Source organism: Sitodiplosis mosellana, unplaced genomic scaffold (genome assembly GCF_009176505.1).
Source record: "Sitodiplosis mosellana isolate CC-2019 unplaced genomic scaffold, AAFC_SMos_1.0 Smas_scaffold_6165, whole genome shotgun sequence".
NCBI lineage: Eukaryota > Metazoa > Arthropoda > Insecta > Diptera > Cecidomyiidae > Sitodiplosis > Sitodiplosis mosellana.
In genome coordinates this window covers 1,663,351-1,682,127 of record NW_022601406.1, presented here as the reverse complement: position 1 = coordinate 1,682,127, position 18,777 = coordinate 1,663,351, and the positions used below count along the sequence as shown (strand labels likewise).

The 18,777-nt window shown below is 34.9% G+C and overlaps 3 protein-coding genes across 9 annotated transcripts; 2 read left to right on the top strand and 1 right to left on the bottom strand.

The window, feature by feature from the left end:
- The first annotated feature begins 99 nt into the window (after nucleotides 1-99).
- LOC129574726 (tRNA modification GTPase MnmE) lies at nucleotides 100-1,769 on the top strand. The gene is made up of 2 exons (XM_055457107.1): nucleotides 100-270; nucleotides 342-1,769. Exons 1-2 carry the CDS (start codon nucleotides 195-197, stop codon nucleotides 1,727-1,729), a joined length of 1,464 nt encoding a protein of 487 aa, XP_055313082.1. The 5' UTR covers nucleotides 100-194; the 3' UTR covers nucleotides 1,730-1,769.
- On the bottom strand, nucleotides 1,751-5,048 carry LOC129574732 (RNA-binding protein lark). 4 transcript variants are annotated; one of them, XM_055457114.1, is made up of 5 exons: nucleotides 4,789-5,048; nucleotides 3,173-4,229; nucleotides 2,634-2,718; nucleotides 2,190-2,355; nucleotides 1,751-2,048 (listed from the first exon to the last, which is right to left on the bottom strand). In XM_055457114.1, the coding sequence occupies exons 2-5, from the start codon at nucleotides 3,848-3,850 to the stop codon at nucleotides 1,928-1,930; spliced, it is 1,050 nt and encodes a 349-aa protein (XP_055313089.1). In that variant the 5' UTR covers nucleotides 3,851-4,229; nucleotides 4,789-5,048; the 3' UTR covers nucleotides 1,751-1,927. The 4 variants fall into 4 exon arrangements, with proteins under 4 accessions (XP_055313089.1, XP_055313087.1, XP_055313088.1 ...); XM_055457112.1 differs by having other exon boundaries at nucleotides 3,173-4,191; XM_055457113.1 differs by having other exon boundaries at nucleotides 3,173-4,246; nucleotides 4,789-5,045.
- Nucleotides 5,049-5,762: 714 nt separating this feature from the next.
- Nucleotides 5,763-12,503, top strand: LOC129574722 (RING finger protein unkempt). Of its 4 annotated transcripts, none has more exons than XM_055457099.1 (11): nucleotides 5,763-6,442; nucleotides 6,539-6,748; nucleotides 8,118-8,740; nucleotides 8,992-9,116; nucleotides 9,213-9,437; nucleotides 9,552-9,660; nucleotides 9,762-9,848; nucleotides 9,999-10,230; nucleotides 10,385-10,649; nucleotides 11,329-11,481; nucleotides 11,781-12,503. In XM_055457099.1, the coding sequence occupies exons 1-11, from the start codon at nucleotides 6,384-6,386 to the stop codon at nucleotides 11,964-11,966; spliced, it is 2,274 nt and encodes a 757-aa protein (XP_055313074.1). In that variant the 5' UTR covers nucleotides 5,763-6,383; the 3' UTR covers nucleotides 11,967-12,503. The 4 variants fall into 4 exon arrangements, with proteins under 4 accessions (XP_055313074.1, XP_055313075.1, XP_055313076.1 ...); XM_055457100.1 differs by having other exon boundaries at nucleotides 5,782-6,442; nucleotides 9,591-9,660; XM_055457101.1 differs by lacking the exon at nucleotides 9,762-9,848 and having other exon boundaries at nucleotides 5,794-6,442.
- The last annotated feature ends 6,274 nt before the right edge of the window (nucleotides 12,504-18,777 follow it).

The window sequence follows — 18,777 nt, the reverse complement described above, 5'->3', positions numbered from 1 at the left end:
GTGTTGATAATTTTATCAGAAATACTGAAGTCAATGAATTTTTGCGTAAATTGTGAATCAGTCACGAGATGGCATCACCGGTTTCGTTCAATCCATATGAATTTTGATTTTGTTTTTGTCACATTGTTTCTAACCTAAGCAAAAAAAGAAAAAAAGGCAGAACGAAAGAAAAAACATCTGTGTCGCTGCCGGCAATGTTACCGCGACTTTCATATTTATTCACGCAAACGCGATGCATTTCGAATAATACGATATTTGCGCTATCATCAGGTATCAATCTCGAAATTCTATTTGGAAATGTTCACACGTCTGACTGATTATTACCAATATGTGTATTTAAGGATATGGCAAGTGTGGTGTTGCGGTTATTCGAGTGTCTGGTCCAAAAACGAAAACAGCAATTACACTCTTGACAAAAGCTGAACCAAAATCGAAGGAATTACAACCAAGATATGCATCGTTGCGTAAATTATGGCATCCAAAAACGAATGATTTGATTGATAAAGGGTTGGTGCTATGGTTTCCTGCCCCAAATAGTTTCACCGGTGAAGATTGTTGTGAATTTCAAGTGCACGGCAGTACGGCAGTTGTGTCAACCATATGCGATACATTGAATGGTATCGATGGATTTCGGCCGGCGTTGGCCGGTGAATTTGCGAAGCGGGCATTTCGTTCGAATAAACTTGATTTGATCGAAATCGAAGGTTTGGCCGATCTCATACACGCCGAAACGGATATTCAACGAAAACAAGCACTGTTACAGGCCGACGGTGTATTATCCAAAGTGTATGCGGAATGGAGAAAGACAATGTTACGAGCGTTGGCTTGTTTTGAGGCGTACATTGATTTTGCCGAAGATGAAAATATTGAACCCGAGACAATTGATCACGTTCAACGCGATGTTGATAAATTGATTCGCGATATGAATCGATTTTTGAACGACAGCCGAAAGGGTGAGATGCGACGGAATGGTGTAAAAACGGCCATTCTAGGCGAACCAAATGTCGGCAAAAGCAGTTTTATGAATCACATTTGTCAAAAGCCCATTTCAATTGTTGCCAGCATTGAGGGCACAACGAGAGACATCGTTGAATCATCGTTTAACATTGCTGGTTTTCCCGTTGTTATCGCTGATACGGCGGGACTACGTAATCACACTATTGATCCAATCGAAAAAGAAGGAATACATCGGGCCAAGCAGTATGCAGCTGAAGCAGATTTAATCATTCTCTTAGTCGAAGTAAGCACATTGTTAGCGGCCAAAATGAATGTCGATGCATTCAAACGGATGCATTTGAATAAGATGGGCATTACGGATGATAATGAAATTCTACAAAAAGAAATCATTGTTATTGCAAACAAATGTGATTTAGTTGAAAATGTGCCGGCGAGAGACGATACGGATATTGTTTACGTTTCGTGCACGCAAAACAAAGGGATCGATTGTGCACTGGAGAAAATTGAACAAACACTACGAAAGCTGACTGATTACAATCCAACTGGACTGGCATATGTGCCGCCAAACGAAAGACATCGCCAATTTGTGGTGAAAAGTCTACAGCATCTGGGGGATTTCAAGTCATTCTCCGGTTCGGATGGCTTTGACTTCTCCATAGCGGCCGTTTATTTAAGAGAATCCTTGCATCAACTGGAAAGTATATCGGGTCGAACCATTGACAATGAAGAAATGTATGATTTTATCTTTCGACAATTTTGTATTGGGAAATAAAAGAAGAAAACACCATGTGTGTAATGTATGTAAGCCAAAATGTGTTTTTTTTTATCATTCTTATTTCATGGCTCTCATTCTCTTGGTTTATCATTTACAAATAAATATTTTTCTTGTGTTAGGTTTTTTTTGTTTAGTTTTGTTTTTAATGTTGCCTGTAATAATTCACTTTTGGATTTTTGTATTTTATTAGAGACTTCAATATGGTGCATATCGGTATGTTGGTGATTGTCCACGAGGACGGCGATCAAATGAATCGAATGAATCGCGTGGCGGTCGACGATCGTCGAATGAATCACGGCTGAAATCTTCATAGTTGCTGTAAAATGAAGAGACGAAACAAGGTTAAAAAATTGTGAAAACAAAAGGCTAGAATATCGATCTGTCTTTTATCAACATTGCTATGTAAAGAATGGACTAGTTATCATCTTTTTAGTGAGCATTTATTTTGAACACAAACCTGAATCTGCCCAATCCATTGCTGGATCGAGGTGGTGTTCGCCTGCTGAACATTGAATCGTATCCAGAGCCTCCACGCATTGAATTGCTTCCGCTCAGCCCGCGCAAACCACCTCCCAATGTTGGTGGCATTGGCATTGGATCACGTCTGCCCATTGGAATTCCACCTGTTTCAATTATTTACATCAATTCATTAGAAGAATATTTTGAATTTTTGGTGTATTTTCATAGAATCGTATTCAATTTTAATGGAAACTGAATGACAATAAGGCTTAGGCAACTAACTCTACATATTCAACTCTTTTTTTTTCTTGAAATTCTCCATTTTGATCTCAATTTGTCCATTGGAATTTTTCCAATCTCCGGCTCAAAATGTCCGTAATAACGAGCATGCATACAAAGTTTCCCTGAAAAACGTTAGCCAAACCGAAAACTAGCCCCTTACCTCGCATTCCACTGTTGCCCATTCCCGAGTATCGTCTGTCGAATAAGTCTCTGCTATCATCGTATCTGTCATAGTAATCGTAGTCCTGTGCAGAAATAAAAACCAGATGGCTTAAGTTACAAACGTTCCATTTTGAAGCACATAAAATATTTTTGATGGAATTTGAAGTGAATTCCCGCAAAAGCGAAGTCAAAAACACATATATAGGTATTTCGTTTGTTGTAGAAGCACCGATAATCGTGATTATATTTTTAAAGAGTATAATTAATTGTCGCGGATGAATTTTGAATATGTGTATGTGTGTTTTCTCATATTTTTCCTTGATCTTTTTATATACCGTAAAATTTGCACAGATACACGATAGAATATACAAACGCGTTCAACAACAACAGAGATATAATACACAGATTTAAATTTTAAAAAAAAAGAGATGAATAAAGCGACGCGCCAAAAAAAAACAACAACAAATTGTGTGACAACAAAAAAAAAAATAAAAAAAAAATAGGTAGAGTAATAAGTCGTGTAAAAGTTAGGTTTACCCGAAAGCGATCATGTAAAAAGGGTGGTGGTGGTGGCGGAGGATACGGATCACGCGAATGGCCCGAATACCGGTCACGAAAACTGCTGCCGCCGCCGCCGCCGCCGCGATCTGAAAACATTAACCGTGGGCATTCTTTAGACCAATGACCGGAACGACCGCATCGATAGCACTGTTCGGGATCGCCCATGCCCGGTTTCGGTCGTACGCGACTGGTTGATACTTGAACCTTAAGCGGTTGGCCATCGACCATTTTTCCATTTAGTTCGCGAATCACTTCGTTCACCTCGCCAACGCAATCTAAATGCACAAAGCCATAATTTCGAACGATATCACACTCGACGACCGTGCCGTATTGTGTGAATAGTTCACGAACTTCGGGCGCTCGCATTTTATCCGTTAAATTGCCGACAAATATTTTTGTGGTCGGTGTATTTGGTGCGCGCCGGCTTTTAGCCGCCTCAACTTTTATTGGATTGCCATTTACAACGTAACCATTTAAGTTTTGTATCGCATCGCGACCCTGTTGCTCATTTTCCATATGTACGAATCCATAATTTTTTACAACATCACATTCCACGACAGTTCCATACTTTTCGAATAGTGGCCGTAAATCTGCCGGCGACGTTTTCTCTTCGATATTACCGATGAATAGCTTAAACGTTCCAGTACCCGGCATTCTGGTATTTTTGTTTTGCGTTTTGTTCGGGACTCGACTGCGACTTTCCCTTTCTCTCTGTGTGTCTGTCTGTTCTGATTATTTCCCCGGAAATTATCCGCGTTAAAATTTAAACCGTTGTACGCACTTTTTCGATCGGTATTCGTTTCGGTTCGGTTTTTGAGTTTGATTTTTTGTTTGTTTTGGTTTAGAGATTAGATGGTAATCGATTTCCGAACGGTTTCTGGTGACCCGGACGCGTGAACTCGGATTTTTGTTTTTGTTTTTTTTTCGTTTTGCGTTTGTGTGTATTTTTTTCGTTTTGTTTTTTTTTTTTTTAATTCGGTTCGGTTTTTATAAATCTGCACGAAATAAATGGACGCATTGGTTTTTTGTTTGACTATAAAAATGCAGCAACTTTGAAAATTGTGTAAAATTAAAAAAAAAACAATGGTTTTGAACAATTACTTGTTGGTCAGAAATTGGTCAGGAAAAAAATGTACAAAAAAATTGCGTTGTAATGCACCACACACTGAAAACTGTTTCTTCTTCTTCTTTTTCTTTTTGACAAATGCCAACACATTCGATGTTGACCGGACCGAATTGATATCAATTGATATAATTATGGACGAATGGAAACAATCCACCCCCTCAGTAAAAGAGAAAAAAAAATCCCAATTTACTTTCTGTTTGATATGAAATGAAGAAGAAAAAAACCATCAAAATTCCACCATTCACTTTCGGTTCGCGTTTCGAAAGGATTATTCAAATCGGAATTTTCATTTTTTTGCGAATTGCAAAATGGCGGTGCCGATGAATACACTCTGAGTGAGTGTAGACACGTCGATCGTATTCAGTTGCTTTATGAATTATACATTTTTTTCAATCAAATTTCCTCACACTGCCAAAACGGACTAATTCAATACACTGCTCAATCAATATGGCCTTAGGTTACTTACAGTTCAATGACAAAAAAATATATGCAACAATATTGATGCTCAATTCCAAAGTGATAATATTAATCGACGACAACAATGACGACGATGATGACAAAACGCAAAAGAAGAATTTTTTTTTGTATTAAGTATGGTCTGTAACCAAACTTTTAATGACGCCGGAGTAATGTTCCTGCGAGAAGCAGTAAAAGTATTTTTTTTTTTGCCTCCAAGTGTTCCGTTGCCGTCGCTGCTGCTGTTTCATCTCTTGCTTAATCAGACAAATGACGGATTCGCATCGGACCTCACCACATTATCGAATGTGAAGTTTATGGTTCTGAATGAAAACGCTCGGGTTGCCATTGTTTGTATACAAACACAAGCGTAGCATTTTGAGCGCGCCAATTCCACTCCAACACCATCGATGCCAGAAAATGTGTTGCGTCTGGTAGAAAATCAATCATTTTGAATGATAATCCATGAATGTGTAAAATTTAGATAAAATTCCCAAATAAATCATAATCATTTCAATGGTTTTTTCGGAAATTTGTTGTTGCTGTACCATTGTGATGCCGATTGCCAGCGCCACCAAGCGATTACCCATACAAATGCACACACTTTCACGCATACACTCTCACACACAGCGAGTTCGATGTTGTTGTTTTTCAACTGCGTTGCAAAAGTGCTAAACTTGAACATATGCATATGACCGATTTTCGTCGTACATGATTGGTGTATTTCTCACATTTCTTGCATCATTTTCCCGCAGAAAATGTGCAAATCAATCATTAAAAAAAATCTAAAATGAAATCATAGAAAAAATGATGGACAAATTAAATTGAAAATTTAGTTTTGGATTGAAATATGCGCTGAATGATGTGTGTTATGCTGAATTCCATTTCCGAATGCATATCGGAGATTTGTTGCATCTTTTGCCTCTCCGCTGAACTCGGCACGCTCAATCTGTGCGTTTGTGTGCGTGCATATATATATATATACGTATCCTTTTTTTCTTTTGTAACGAGCGCTGAGTACGAAAGAGGTCGCGTCAGCGTCATACATCTATATATATTGCGCAATAATTGTTGATGCTTTTTTTGTTGTTGTTGGCGAACACAAACAATATTCATGTTCTGACAGTGTGTTTGGTTGTTTCGCAACACATACAAAAGCTGTGTTCCCACATTTAATTTACGTTTATATTTTCATTTTTTTTTTCTACTGTGCTTGCATATTAATGAGTAATGTTACAGTGACTGTGAATCAGAATTATTTGTGATTGAAAAACAGTTGGTTGGAGAAGAAAAAAAAGTGAAGCTGCAAGCAAAGGCGAACAGAAAGAAAAACGAGTAAAAATACAATCGGAAGAAAGAGCGAAGAAAAATTTATCCACAGTGCAAATATCGAACAGTTGTGAAATTCGACCATTCTGCGAGTTGTTGTTTTGGTTTCTTTTTTGTGGTTCTCGCTCTCCCTCTCTTTCTGTGTGTATGCTCTCTGTGTGTACATTGGAAATGTGAAACAATCGAAAATTGATGGTAAACAATTCATAGATGTCACCGTGTGTCGAACAGTATTAGCGCGTCAGATAGACGCAATAACACAGTTTTCCATGCAAAATGGCTACTGATTCAAAACTTTTATTAACAACACAACCCGAAAAACCAAATCATTACAGGTAAGTTTTTGCGTTTTAACGCTCAAATTTGTGCGCAATGCATACGCTGACCGATCCCAGTGCGGCTCATCTGAAAATTAATGGGTTTTCTTGCAGTTATTTAAAAGAATTTCGTGTGGAACAGTGCACAAGTTTTTTGCAACACAAATGTAATCAACACAGGCCATTCGTTTGCTTCAATTGGCATTTTATGAATCAGCGTCGTCGACGTCCTGTACGAAAAAGAGATGGTACATTTAATTACAGTGCGGATAATTATTGTGTAAAATATGATGAAACAACTGGCATTTGCCCGGATGGTGACGAGTGAGTGTTAAACCAAAACAAAAAAATGATTTCAGTGTTCTTTGCCAATTTATTTTGGAAATGTCGAGAGTTGAGTTTTTCATATCATTTCAATTTAGTGGGGAACCTGATACGTTCGTACCAAAAAAAATTACAAACAAGAACAAACACACACACACACACACGCACGTACATATTACACGTACATACATACAAAGATACATCCATATGAAAATACGCACGCACATACATACATGCATGTATATCTAGCATATACCAAAGTATAGCCAAAATGAACGAAAGACACCGAGAGACAGAGATACAGTGTGATATACACAAACAAAACATACACCAAAAATGAGAAGAACAGGCAAAAAAAACGAATAAACACAATGCGCGCGCGAGATGCCCAACGTTAATGCATTGCAAATAATACGCTCTCGATTGTGTATTGACAGTAGCGCGCGTTCGAATTTCCAAGACGTACAATAATAATATTATGTATATGTGTAGAGAGTGATGATTGTTGCTGTTGCTGCTGCTGCTTGTGCTGTTTTTGTTCAGCAGCGCGCACAATGTCGCCGATTGAAAAACGTTAAATGTTATTATGGTTTTATATAATTGTGCCGGTCGGTTGTATACCGGTTGTTTTCTGTTTATTTTTCTTTTCTTCGTTCTTTCTTTCTGTCTCTTCCTCTCCTGATTATATTCCATTTTTGTCAGCGATATCGTCATTTTTGCTTGCGCTCGTTTTTGACACTACTCACCGACTAATATGTGTGATGTCTCTTCGCGCGTGCATTGCCTATCTCTCTCTCTCTCCCTCTCTCTACCATCTTATTCGCTTCGATTCGATTACCGTTACACTCTTGATCGGAAAACCACTACGTAAATTGCCTACAAACGAACACGACAACGACGACGGCTAATCATGAATTATAGTGTGTCACTCTATAAATAGTGTGTGGCATCGATTTGTTTACATTTTTCTTGTTGTTGTTGCCGTCGTCGTCGTCGTCGTCGTGGTTGGTGTTTATAATGAAAATGTGCTGCATGCTCCTTAGCATATTCATCTTTGTTATGTGTGCTTGCCCTCTCTCATCGCTCTTACTCTCTTATTCTTTCTGTTCTCCGTTTTGTGTGTCGATTCGGCGGCATTTTCAGCTAAATCAGCTGATTTGTATTTATTTCAGTGTGCTATGTGTCTTTTTTTCCGTTGTTGTTGTTGTGTGGTCGAACGTATCAGAATCTCAACTTCAATAGTCAAAACACAATTAAGAAGACGAAAAACAATGCTCGCTGATTAATTTGATTATTCGAAATATTTTTATTAATCATTTCGTTTTCGTTTCGCTTTTATCACCGAAAATTTATTTCTTTTCTGCCACAGTTGCCCTTTTCTACATCGAACGGCTGGCGATACCGAACGCCGATATCATTTACGCTATTACAAAACGTGCATGTGTGTACATGACACGGATTCGCGTGGCTATTGTGTAAAAAATGGCCATCATTGTGCATTCGCGCACGGTGCTCATGATCAGCGCCCACCCGTATACGATATTAAGGAAATTGAAGCTGCTCAGAATGCCGAAGCAAATAGCGAAGCAACCAATGGCCCAAATGCACTCGACAAAGAGCGCAGTCTAATGAACGAAGATCCAAAATGGCAAGACACCAATTATGTGCTGGCCAATTATAAAACGGAACCATGCAAACGGCCACCGCGTCTATGCCGGCAGGGCTATGCTTGTCCACAATATCACAATAGCAAGGATAAACGACGAAGTCCACGTAAATTTAAATACCGATCGACACCATGTCCGAATGTGAAGCACAGCGAAGAATGGGGCGAACCAGCCAATTGTGAGGCGGGCGATAATTGTCAGTATTGTCATACACGTACCGAACAACAATTTCATCCAGAAATTTATAAATCAACCAAATGCAATGATGTACAACAGGCCGGTTATTGTCCGCGTAGTGTTTTCTGTGCATTTGCTCATGTTGAACGTAAGTTGAATTGGATTTGTTTAGATTTTTTGTCTGATTTTGAGTTTTTACGAAGGATATCAAATTGGTTTTCTTCAAATACTGCTTATTTTGCGTAATTTGGAAGACTTTTTCGATTATATTCCAATTTGGGAATTCCCGAATGAATTCATTCTCGAGAAAGAGAGAGAGAGAGAGAGAGAGAGAGAAGAAAAATGATAACGTTTCAATGAAACAGCTGACTAATGTATAATGCTTTGTGCCCCTTGTAGCATACGCAATAACCGAGGAAGCTCAACACAGAGATCTAGAAGGTCCATCGACAAGTATACCTCTTAGCGAAATGATTTCTAGTGCGCTCCCACCTGAGAAGAAGGATAAATTTGATCTAAACAATGTAAGACGCCATTCCCAATCGAAAATTTACTTTTAAATTTCAATCGGATCCGTTTTTCTCCTTCTTCTCCCCATTCCACTTCTTTCGCATTATTAGGTGTTACACAATGGTAGCAGTGAAAGTTGCGAATCAGCTAGTACTTCAAGCATAGGCTCTAACAATTCACACAATAACACAAGCAAAGCGCCCGGGGCGCAACTACAACATAAGAATAGTAGTTTATATCAAAATAGTTTATCGAATGGAGGCAAGGCAACATCGATAGTTTCTAATTCAACGATACCTAGTTTCCCTGATTTTACACCCGATCTTCGAAAACAGGTACGTAACCACCACCAACTCAGGTCCATTTCACACATACATAGACACAGATTTTCCATCAAAATCGAATTTAAGTTGAAAATTGATTTTGGTTTTAAATTTGTTTCAAAACAGCTTTTGGCCATAGAAAATGATCCACTAATTTGCCCACAGGAGAAGGAGCAGCGAAAAAGAATGTGCTTAACATTTAGTATGCAAAACATTGGGTCATTAGATAAATTTTGTAAGTATTTATTCAGAATCTAGGCACGATATTCAATCGGTTTTTTAAGTTAATTACACGTGTGCATGTGATTGAGGTTGACTGAATTTTTTGTCCTGCAGCAAATTTGGATGATTTATCAAGTTTAATACAAAGTTCGACGACACCGCTCAATATACCTGGATCTCAATTGTCAAACTCTCTTTCTGGTGAGTGTAATTCATTCAGGATAAAATTCAGTCTTCGAAAACCATATACAATCGGTTCTGTCTGTTTACATGTCTAAGAAGAAACGTACCTATTTTTATCGCCCCTAAATTTACTAATAACAAGAACAAAAATTTTTGTTTCATTTGCAGGTATTTTGCAAGGAACATCGGCTCCAGTAAATATTCCGGGTAGTTCACTAAATAATTTTAGTCCAAACAATCATTCGAATATGTTCAATGTGTCAGATCCATTCAGTCACCTGAGTGACCCAGCGCCAAAAATTAGCAACTCATTTGGTCATAACGATAGTAGCCTATTTTTCCAACCGCATTTGATATCGCCCAGTTTGGGTGACACACTATCAATGAGCCCAGATTTGAGGTAAGATTTTGAGAACAAAGAGAGAAAAAAAAACGTGACAATTTTGATTTGTATTTGAAAAATCAAGCCATTCACGTCTAATTTTAATAAACTATTAAAAAATGTCACAACCAAAACTAAACATCTTCGATTCTATTCTGTTCTGGGTTTACAGCCGTCTTTCGGAAATCAATCCAATCCGCGATGAGCTTTCAACTGGTTCAATAGGAAATAGCTTATTCGAAAATAGTTTGCATAATAAGCAATATTCGATGTCACCATCTCTATTGAACAATTCCAGCCTAAGTGATATTCGTTTGCGTGATGAATTTTCCAATCAATCGACCAAACACCTTCCGACACCATGGGAAGAGCAAATCGTACAGGTCTCTAAAGCGTGCGAGGCATGGAAATCAGAGGCTGACGAAAGCAATCGAAAGGTAAACCATTTAAATTGTCAACGCATTTTAATTTTATCGAATTGAATCAACACATTCCGTGTCTAGGGGCATTTCTCACGAAAAGAATAAATGAATTCTTATAAATTTTGAAAAATTTCTTCCGTTCGGTCCGATTCGATCAATTTTTATCTATTCGTGTAAATAAATGTTCATTTACACTGAACTTGTGTTCTGGAAGTGGGTTTTGGTGGATCTCAAGGATCGTTCAGAACTGCTCCCGGTTCTGGAAGTAGATCTTCAGGATGGGCCAGGGCATTGTCAAACCGGATCTGGTCCATCCTGAGGATCCACCAAAACTCACTTCCAGAATCGGGAGCAGTTCTGAACGATCCTTGAGATCCACTGAAACCTACTTCCAGAACACTTTTATTCAAGCAATATCGTCATTTCAGTACATTTTTTTACAATTTCAATAAAAAAGAAGAAATAATAGACATTTTTGCACATTTGCTCAAATTTTTTGTGTGAGAAATGCCCCTAGTTCCGTGTTGATTGCAAGAAATAAGAAGAAAACGGGTTTTATTCAATTTTAATATCCATTTATTTGATCCAATTGGACTTCAAGAGCAATTCATATTGGAATTATATAATTATTTAATTCACATTTAGTTTATAACACCTATAATTAAAATGATGCAATGGTTCACATTTTCTACAGGCCTCAGAAGCGAAACATCAGAGAGACGAAGCCCTGAATCATGTTCAATTGCTCACAGATAAGCTAGAACAAATTAGCAGCGGTCAAAATGGATCGGTAGCAATTCCAAAAGATCTGAGGGGTCTATCCATACAGAAATTAAAAACGTTGCAGGTGCGTTCAAATCAAAATCTAATCAAATCGCTTATGGATTGAAGGAAAACTCAAGTTTTGCTCTAAAAACATCTAAATTTGTTACAAAAATGTCAGTTTTTCGTAGAAAATATGATTTTTATTCAAATAAAATTCAATTCTTGCTCAAAAAGATTCAGTTTTTGCCCAAAAAGCTACAATTTTAGGTTGAAGAAATGTCAATTTTTCATTTTTCCGTCAATTTTGTTCTGAAAAATACGTTTTTTTTTTTCAAGTTGAACTAATCCCATATGAATTTATGTTCCATTCTATTCTCACAGACAAAACTGCGATCGGATTTAGAAGAGGTTGAAAAGGTATTATATTTGGAAACCGCGACAAAATGTATGAAATGCGAGGAGAACAACCGTTCGGTGACGCTACCCTGCAATCATTTCGTTTTGTGTGACATTTGTGCGAAGACAGTGCGCGAATGTCCGTATTGCCAAACATTAATCACTTCCTAAACAACTAAACAAATAACACACACAAAATCATACAAGAATTGATGTCAAAGAGAGAAAGCAAGCAAAAGAATCAGTGCAAAAACTAATGTGCAGAAAAGCAGAAGGGAAGCAGCCCAGCCAAGTACAGTAGTAATAGTTCAAAACGTGGACGAATTATTCAAACAAAAAAACAACAAAAAATATTCCTGATTATTAAAAAACAACAACAACAAATGATACAATTAACAATAAGCTAAGTAAGATGAAAATAGAAACACCGATGTTTAAAGAAAAAAAAAACAAAGCTACTCTATGATATATATAACAAAATAAGAAGAAAAAAAAGCAACATTAAAATACACACAGTCTACTTACATGTAGCCCAACGGTTAAAAGAAAAAGAAAAAAAACAGAAAGTGCGATACAGAAATGGGAGAAAAATTTAAAGAAAAATGCATAAATTTATATACATATACACAGCAAGAAGACAAAAATTATCAACAAATCTATCTAAAAAAAAGAAATTATTTTGAAATGAAAACAAAAAAACGGCCCCCCCCCCCAAAAAAAAAATAAAACAAAACTGACCGATAGAAAACAATAATCATTCGGTGAGACACATGTTAAACGAAAAACAAAAATGTACATCAAAACAGAGAATATGAAGAAAAGTTATTTGCCGCTTAGGTCATACTCTCACTTCAAGAGACAAAAAAATGAATTTCCCCCTCCCCCTCCCTTTGAGACACAGACATATTTATACATGTGTTCAAGATGACACGAAGAGAGATAGAACGACCGATACACAGAACAGTTACATAGTAAAAAAAAAATAGAATAAGATTATGAAGAATGGAAAAGAAGAAGAAGAAGAAAAAACCAATGGAATGAAAACAAAGTTTTGAAAAAAAAAATCAATATTTTTTAAATGATATATACATAATATAAATATTATACAATGTATTTAGAATAACCTAGTTCTTTTTTCAATTAATATTACAAAAAATGGAGGAAAAAAACAACAGATAATTTATATGATCCAAGCTATGTCCCCCCTCCCTCACACACAAACACACACACAACCCTCAATGATAATGATATCGTTGTTAATAGTGATTTCTTTATGTGACTTTCGTTACAGCGAAATTGAATGGAAGAAGATGTCAAAGAAACAGAAGATTTTTTTCCATGATTGGATCAATGACAATTTTTTTTTTGCATAAAAATAATTTAATTTTAGTCGTATCTTATGGCTTTGACGAATTGATTCTTCTATATTCATAAACGAACTTGAAATGGCTTTAACTTTCACTTTGACAACACATACGACGTCAAAATCGTAGGATGCGCGCAAAGTATCGACCGTGTATTTTTTTTTGTTCTGTTTTTGCAGAATCCCACCTAGAACTTAGAACGCAAAACCATTCTATTTAAGGGTTTACATTCATTTTTTTTTTTGGCAACACACCAAATTCAAATTCATACGAAAAGAAGTTAAGTTCATCATTTCAGTTTTAGTACATGACATTCTGTTATTTTTGATATTTTGTATAGAGATTTTGAGACTATGACGTCGTGTGTGGAAAGTGATGCAAAATTTTGTTCAATAAAAAGAACAGAGAAAACAGGAAATACACCAAAAACTATTAGGGAGAGAAAAACAATAAAGAAATCTTGCAACATGACCGTTTCTTTCGGTTGAAATTTTTTTTTATCGGTTGCCATATTTGTGATGGCGTTTAAATCAAAAGAACTCTTTTTTTTTAGTTTGGATCAAATCATTTTGTCCTTTGTTCAATCCCATTTTATTATTTCGTTTCTTGCATAATTCAATAATTTCAATTCAATGTGTGCATTTTTTGTACCAATCAACCACCACCAACAAACCCCATCACGACTTTTGCATTTCAGTTTTATTTTTCGGTTTTCTTGTTTCATTAATTGTACACAACAGAGGCGAACACCAGTGTCTGTTTCATTTGATGAAAGACAAGGAGGTAGAAGTAGAAGAAAAAGAAAAGAAATTATTGCATTTCAACTGTCATTGGTGTCCGTCTTTGCCATTATTAGAACGAACGTAAAAAAATACGAATTGAAGTAATTTACTTTAATAATGATTTATTTTAACAAATAAAAAAAAACATGATTTATGCGATTCATTTTGTTCATTATTTATTTCCCTCGTTATTTTGTTTTTAAATTTTTCATTCATTTAAATTTGACATTTTTACTACAATAAATTTCGTATTTTCAAAATTTAGCACAATTTCAAATTAATTTTCGAAAATTAGAATTTGATCCAACTTCTTATTTGAATTTATTTTGAGAACATTTCCTAAATTCCAATCAAATCCATTGCAAAATGTGACCAACCAAATTGAAGCGTTATTTATTTACCTAATTGAAGCATTGGCAAAAGGATAACGATGAACAAATGTCCTAATGTGTGAAATACCCATTAGCATTCTAATCAATTCGAATTTGCACTTGTTAGTCCAAAAGAAATTATGATTATCTCCCCTCCATTCCCGTTGGAATCCTAATCGATGTCCATTTAATCAGATCGTTTTCACAACTAGACCATTGTAATGTGAGAAGGTGATATGTGAAAAAACCCCATCGAACAACGTCTAAGCCATGAGCAATTTTTTTTCAATTTAGTTTTGTTTGTTGAAATAGCATCTTGATGGAGCGAAAAAAGATTTTATATATTACAAAGTGTTTAAGCATACAAATGAGTGTGGTAATGGAAAAAAATTTAAAAAATTGAGTGATGAAAATTTAACGAAAAAAAAATTTAATAAAAATTTGAACAAAAAAACAGCAATTTGATAATTTTGATAGGTGGTTAGGACTGGTGGAAATATTTTTTTTGCGCTAAAACTATGAACATATTGATGGTTGAAAGAGGACATTTTCGAAAATAACGTGTAATTACACACAGGTTGATTATTTGTTGACTGAATCCAAATATTTTTGATTTAAAATGAAAATTTCGATTTTAAGTTCGAAATTCACAAAATTCAAATCCAAAAATGATTTTAAAAAATGATTTTCAAGGATCAATTTATTCAAATTGAATAATTACACAAATTTGCCATGGAAATGTCTGAAATAGAACCAAAAAAAAAATTAATAACTAAAAAACTTGCCAATTCAAACCCCGAAGAAAGAAGTTGGACAATTCTCGTCCAAGTTATTCAGAAAATTGGATCAGAAAATGTATAACGATTTTAAAATTTTACAAAGAAATTAACGAACAATCGCCATATCAAACGACTAACGGGAAAAAATGACGAAATCGATAGGAAAGCAGGATAGATGAGAAGAATTGCCAAATTAAAATAAAATTTGAAAATCTTGTTTTCCAATTTTGAAATAAACACACCATCAAGCATACAAGAATGGGCTTGACAACAACTGTAACAATCAAAATGTCCATAGTTTTCAATGAATATTTTCACTTTAGTTCAAAGCCCATAGACGATCGTAAGATCGATTGATTTGGCCGCCTTGGTAATGGTCATAACAAATTATGACATAAGAGAATGGTCATAATTGAGCTATGAACAACAGCCAAGTTCGTCAAATCACTCGATATTTTCGTGAGCGAGTTATTTGAAAAGAATTTTATATTTGGAAAATTAAGAGTTTTTTTTTGATGAGTTAAAGAGATATAAATACCCATGCCAACCAAAAAACCAAACAAAAAGGAGCAAAAAAAATTGAAATAAATCAGAAATGAAATAAATTGTATTCGAGGAAAACTACTGAGAAAAAAAAATCAAATAAAACTCAAAATAAAAAAGTAAACACATTTAGGCATTAGAATGTGATTCCGAATATGTATAAAAATCCCAATTTATTTTTATAAATTTTGTCTAAAATGATCTTTTTTCTATTGAACATAATCTAAAAAAAAACCGTTTGAGTGATTTTTCTTTTGTTTTAGGATTGGACGAATAAATTTTAGCAACCAAAAAAAAACAACAAAATGCAAGAAGCTATGAGAGCAGAAAAAAGAAACAAATTCGAATTTCAACAACTGAACAGAGAAATAATTATTATGAAAAAAAAAAATGTTTCAGGTTTATCAACGCAAGCAAACAAAATGCAGTTATTTATACTTAAAAAAAAAGAATGCAATTTCTCATTGAAAAAACAAAGTAAATAAAAATATCAAGTAGATCTCTTTGTCTTATGTGTTGCAGTATTCAATGGCCATAAAATCATTATCGTGAATATTGAAGCTTCCGATAATGGCCTAAAATGTATTTTTTTTCTTCTCAAAAATTTCAACTTTTTTTTCGCCCACAAATGAACCAAAAACAACACAAAAAACAGCAATCCCTTCTCCTTGTCCCAAGAAAAGTCTCCTTGTGACCACCTCAAATAGATCTCTGTCTGTTACGATTCTATATTCTCATACATTTGAAGAAGAAAAAAATGTTTTAATTGTAACTTTATTGGATGTGCATAAAAAATTGTCGTAGTTAAAAAAAAAAAGATATCCCCTGTGTATGATCCTACTTCTTATTGATACGTGTTCAAGCGTTCGGGCTGATTATTAGATTTATTGGTCTTATATGTGTGAACAGATCAGAACCCTATCTAAAATTTTCCGTTTTCTTCGTTCGAACGAAATCGTTCAAATTGGCAATAAATTAATATAATGATCATCATCAACCATAAAAAACATATTCGAATAACAAAAGGTCAATTTTCTTTTCATTTCCCTTTCTACAACACTCTGTACTCTGACAAATTTCCATTCTCTTTATTTGTAAACATTTTCCATATTTTGGACAATTTTCCTCACGTTTTGTGATGAATTTCCATTAAAAATCGTTCTACAACCCGATTTTCATTTATTGAGAGAGAAAAAAAAGTACGAGAGAGAAGAATAAAAATTGTCATATAAATAGATTTGATAAGAACATTAACGAAACTACATTGAATATTGATGATACAAGAAGAAAAAAAAAACAGAAAGAAAAAAATATTGTGAATAAAAGTAAAGAAAAAAAAGAGCAAGATGAAAAGAAGAGAATAGAAAGGAATGAAAAATAATTGAAAATAGCGTTTATTTTTAAATTCTTTATATAAAGAGTAAAACACAAATTGAAATGCAAATATAATATTTTCTTTTTTATAGTTATTAAAAATGAACAAAAGAATGTGTTGCAAAAGAGAGTAGGGCGAAAGCGTGAGCAGAAGCATGCATTGACAAAAGATGTAGAGGAACGGTGGAAAAAAAATAGTTATTTACCAAGCGATCATGAATTTGACATAGTTTTTTTTTTAATGTAAAGCAAAACAACATAGAAAAGAAAGCAGAAAACAACAAATAAATTCAACGCAAAAACGTAGTGTGCAAATTGACCATAGAAATTTAGATATTTATTACGCAATTTTACGTGAGAGTTGTAGATTGATACACCATATACATAAAAACACATAGGTGCGCCTCGGTGCGTCGATCATCATTTGTTTTTTTTTTAGACAGCTGTGTGTCTGATTTTAAAGCCCAACACCGATATCATATTTGATGCGTGCAAATTTTATCCGTCATTTTTACCAGCTCTTTCATTTCATTTCGGTTGTTGTTCGCTTCAGTATTATGGTTGAAATTTGTTTAAATTTTTGTATAGCGTCGTTTAAGTAAAAAAAAAAACAAATGAAACAGCAACAATAACAACAAAAACACACCACAAACCTAACAATAAACTAAAATCGATTGGAAAACAGGAGAGAGAGAGAAAGGAAATGATACTCATTAATAAAACGAGATGAAACACGAGAAATCAGGAAAATGAGATAGAAAACAGTGAGAGAGAGAGAGAGAAAACAAAAACTACCAATAAATTCAATAGTAAATGGCAGTGCATAAAAGAATAAGCTATAAGTAATAACAATATTTTTTGTAACGATTATTATTTTTTGAATAGGAGCGCGCGAGCGCGAGAGAGATAGAAGTGAGGTCAATTTTATTTCATATTACAGGCACTAGTGAAGAGCATGAAACGCAGCAATAAGCTGTACTGTTTTGATTTGGTGGAATTTACAGTGTGCTGTGAGCGATAATGGTAGCGACTTTAGCTTCAACGACTGATAGTCTAACATTCGAAACGATCATCACGTACACACGGCACAGAAATCAGGAACGGTGTGCGAGTGTATGTGGTGTTTTGACAGCTGAAGCTGTCGTGTTTTGATTAGAAAATATGGATTTCAAATTAAAATATCAACATCAAATAACCATCAAATATCCCGCCATTAGTCGTTTTAGCTATATGTTGGCTATTTGGCGTTCACACAACATTCCACGGTGGACCGATGTTAAGCATGATCGAGTTAAGCATAGAAATTGACAAATTTATTGATATTGAATTACAAAAGCAACAACAACAACACATGATGAAGCCAATGCAATAGAAATTATTTAAATTTCAGTTTCACCAAACTCAGACTTTATAATTATTATGAACAAAATGATAGCTGTAATAAAAACCAACAAATTCAAAAATTGATCGACAAAAAAATTGATGAATGAACAAGAAGAAAAAAAACAAGTTACTTAACGCTTAGAAATTAATTTAATTATTACAATGATTTACAACAAACAAATAATAAATGTTCTTCAGTTTTAATTGATTTAAAGTGAAAACTTGCAAAGTCTTTTGATTTTTCGAAATTATAGAGCCATGCATTGGCACATTTATTCTGATTAAAGCAAGAGAAGAAAACCAAAATCTGTGTCCGAAAAAAAAATGAAGGAAAAAACCAACAAACACACACACACACACACTATTTGTGTATCTAATGGAGATCA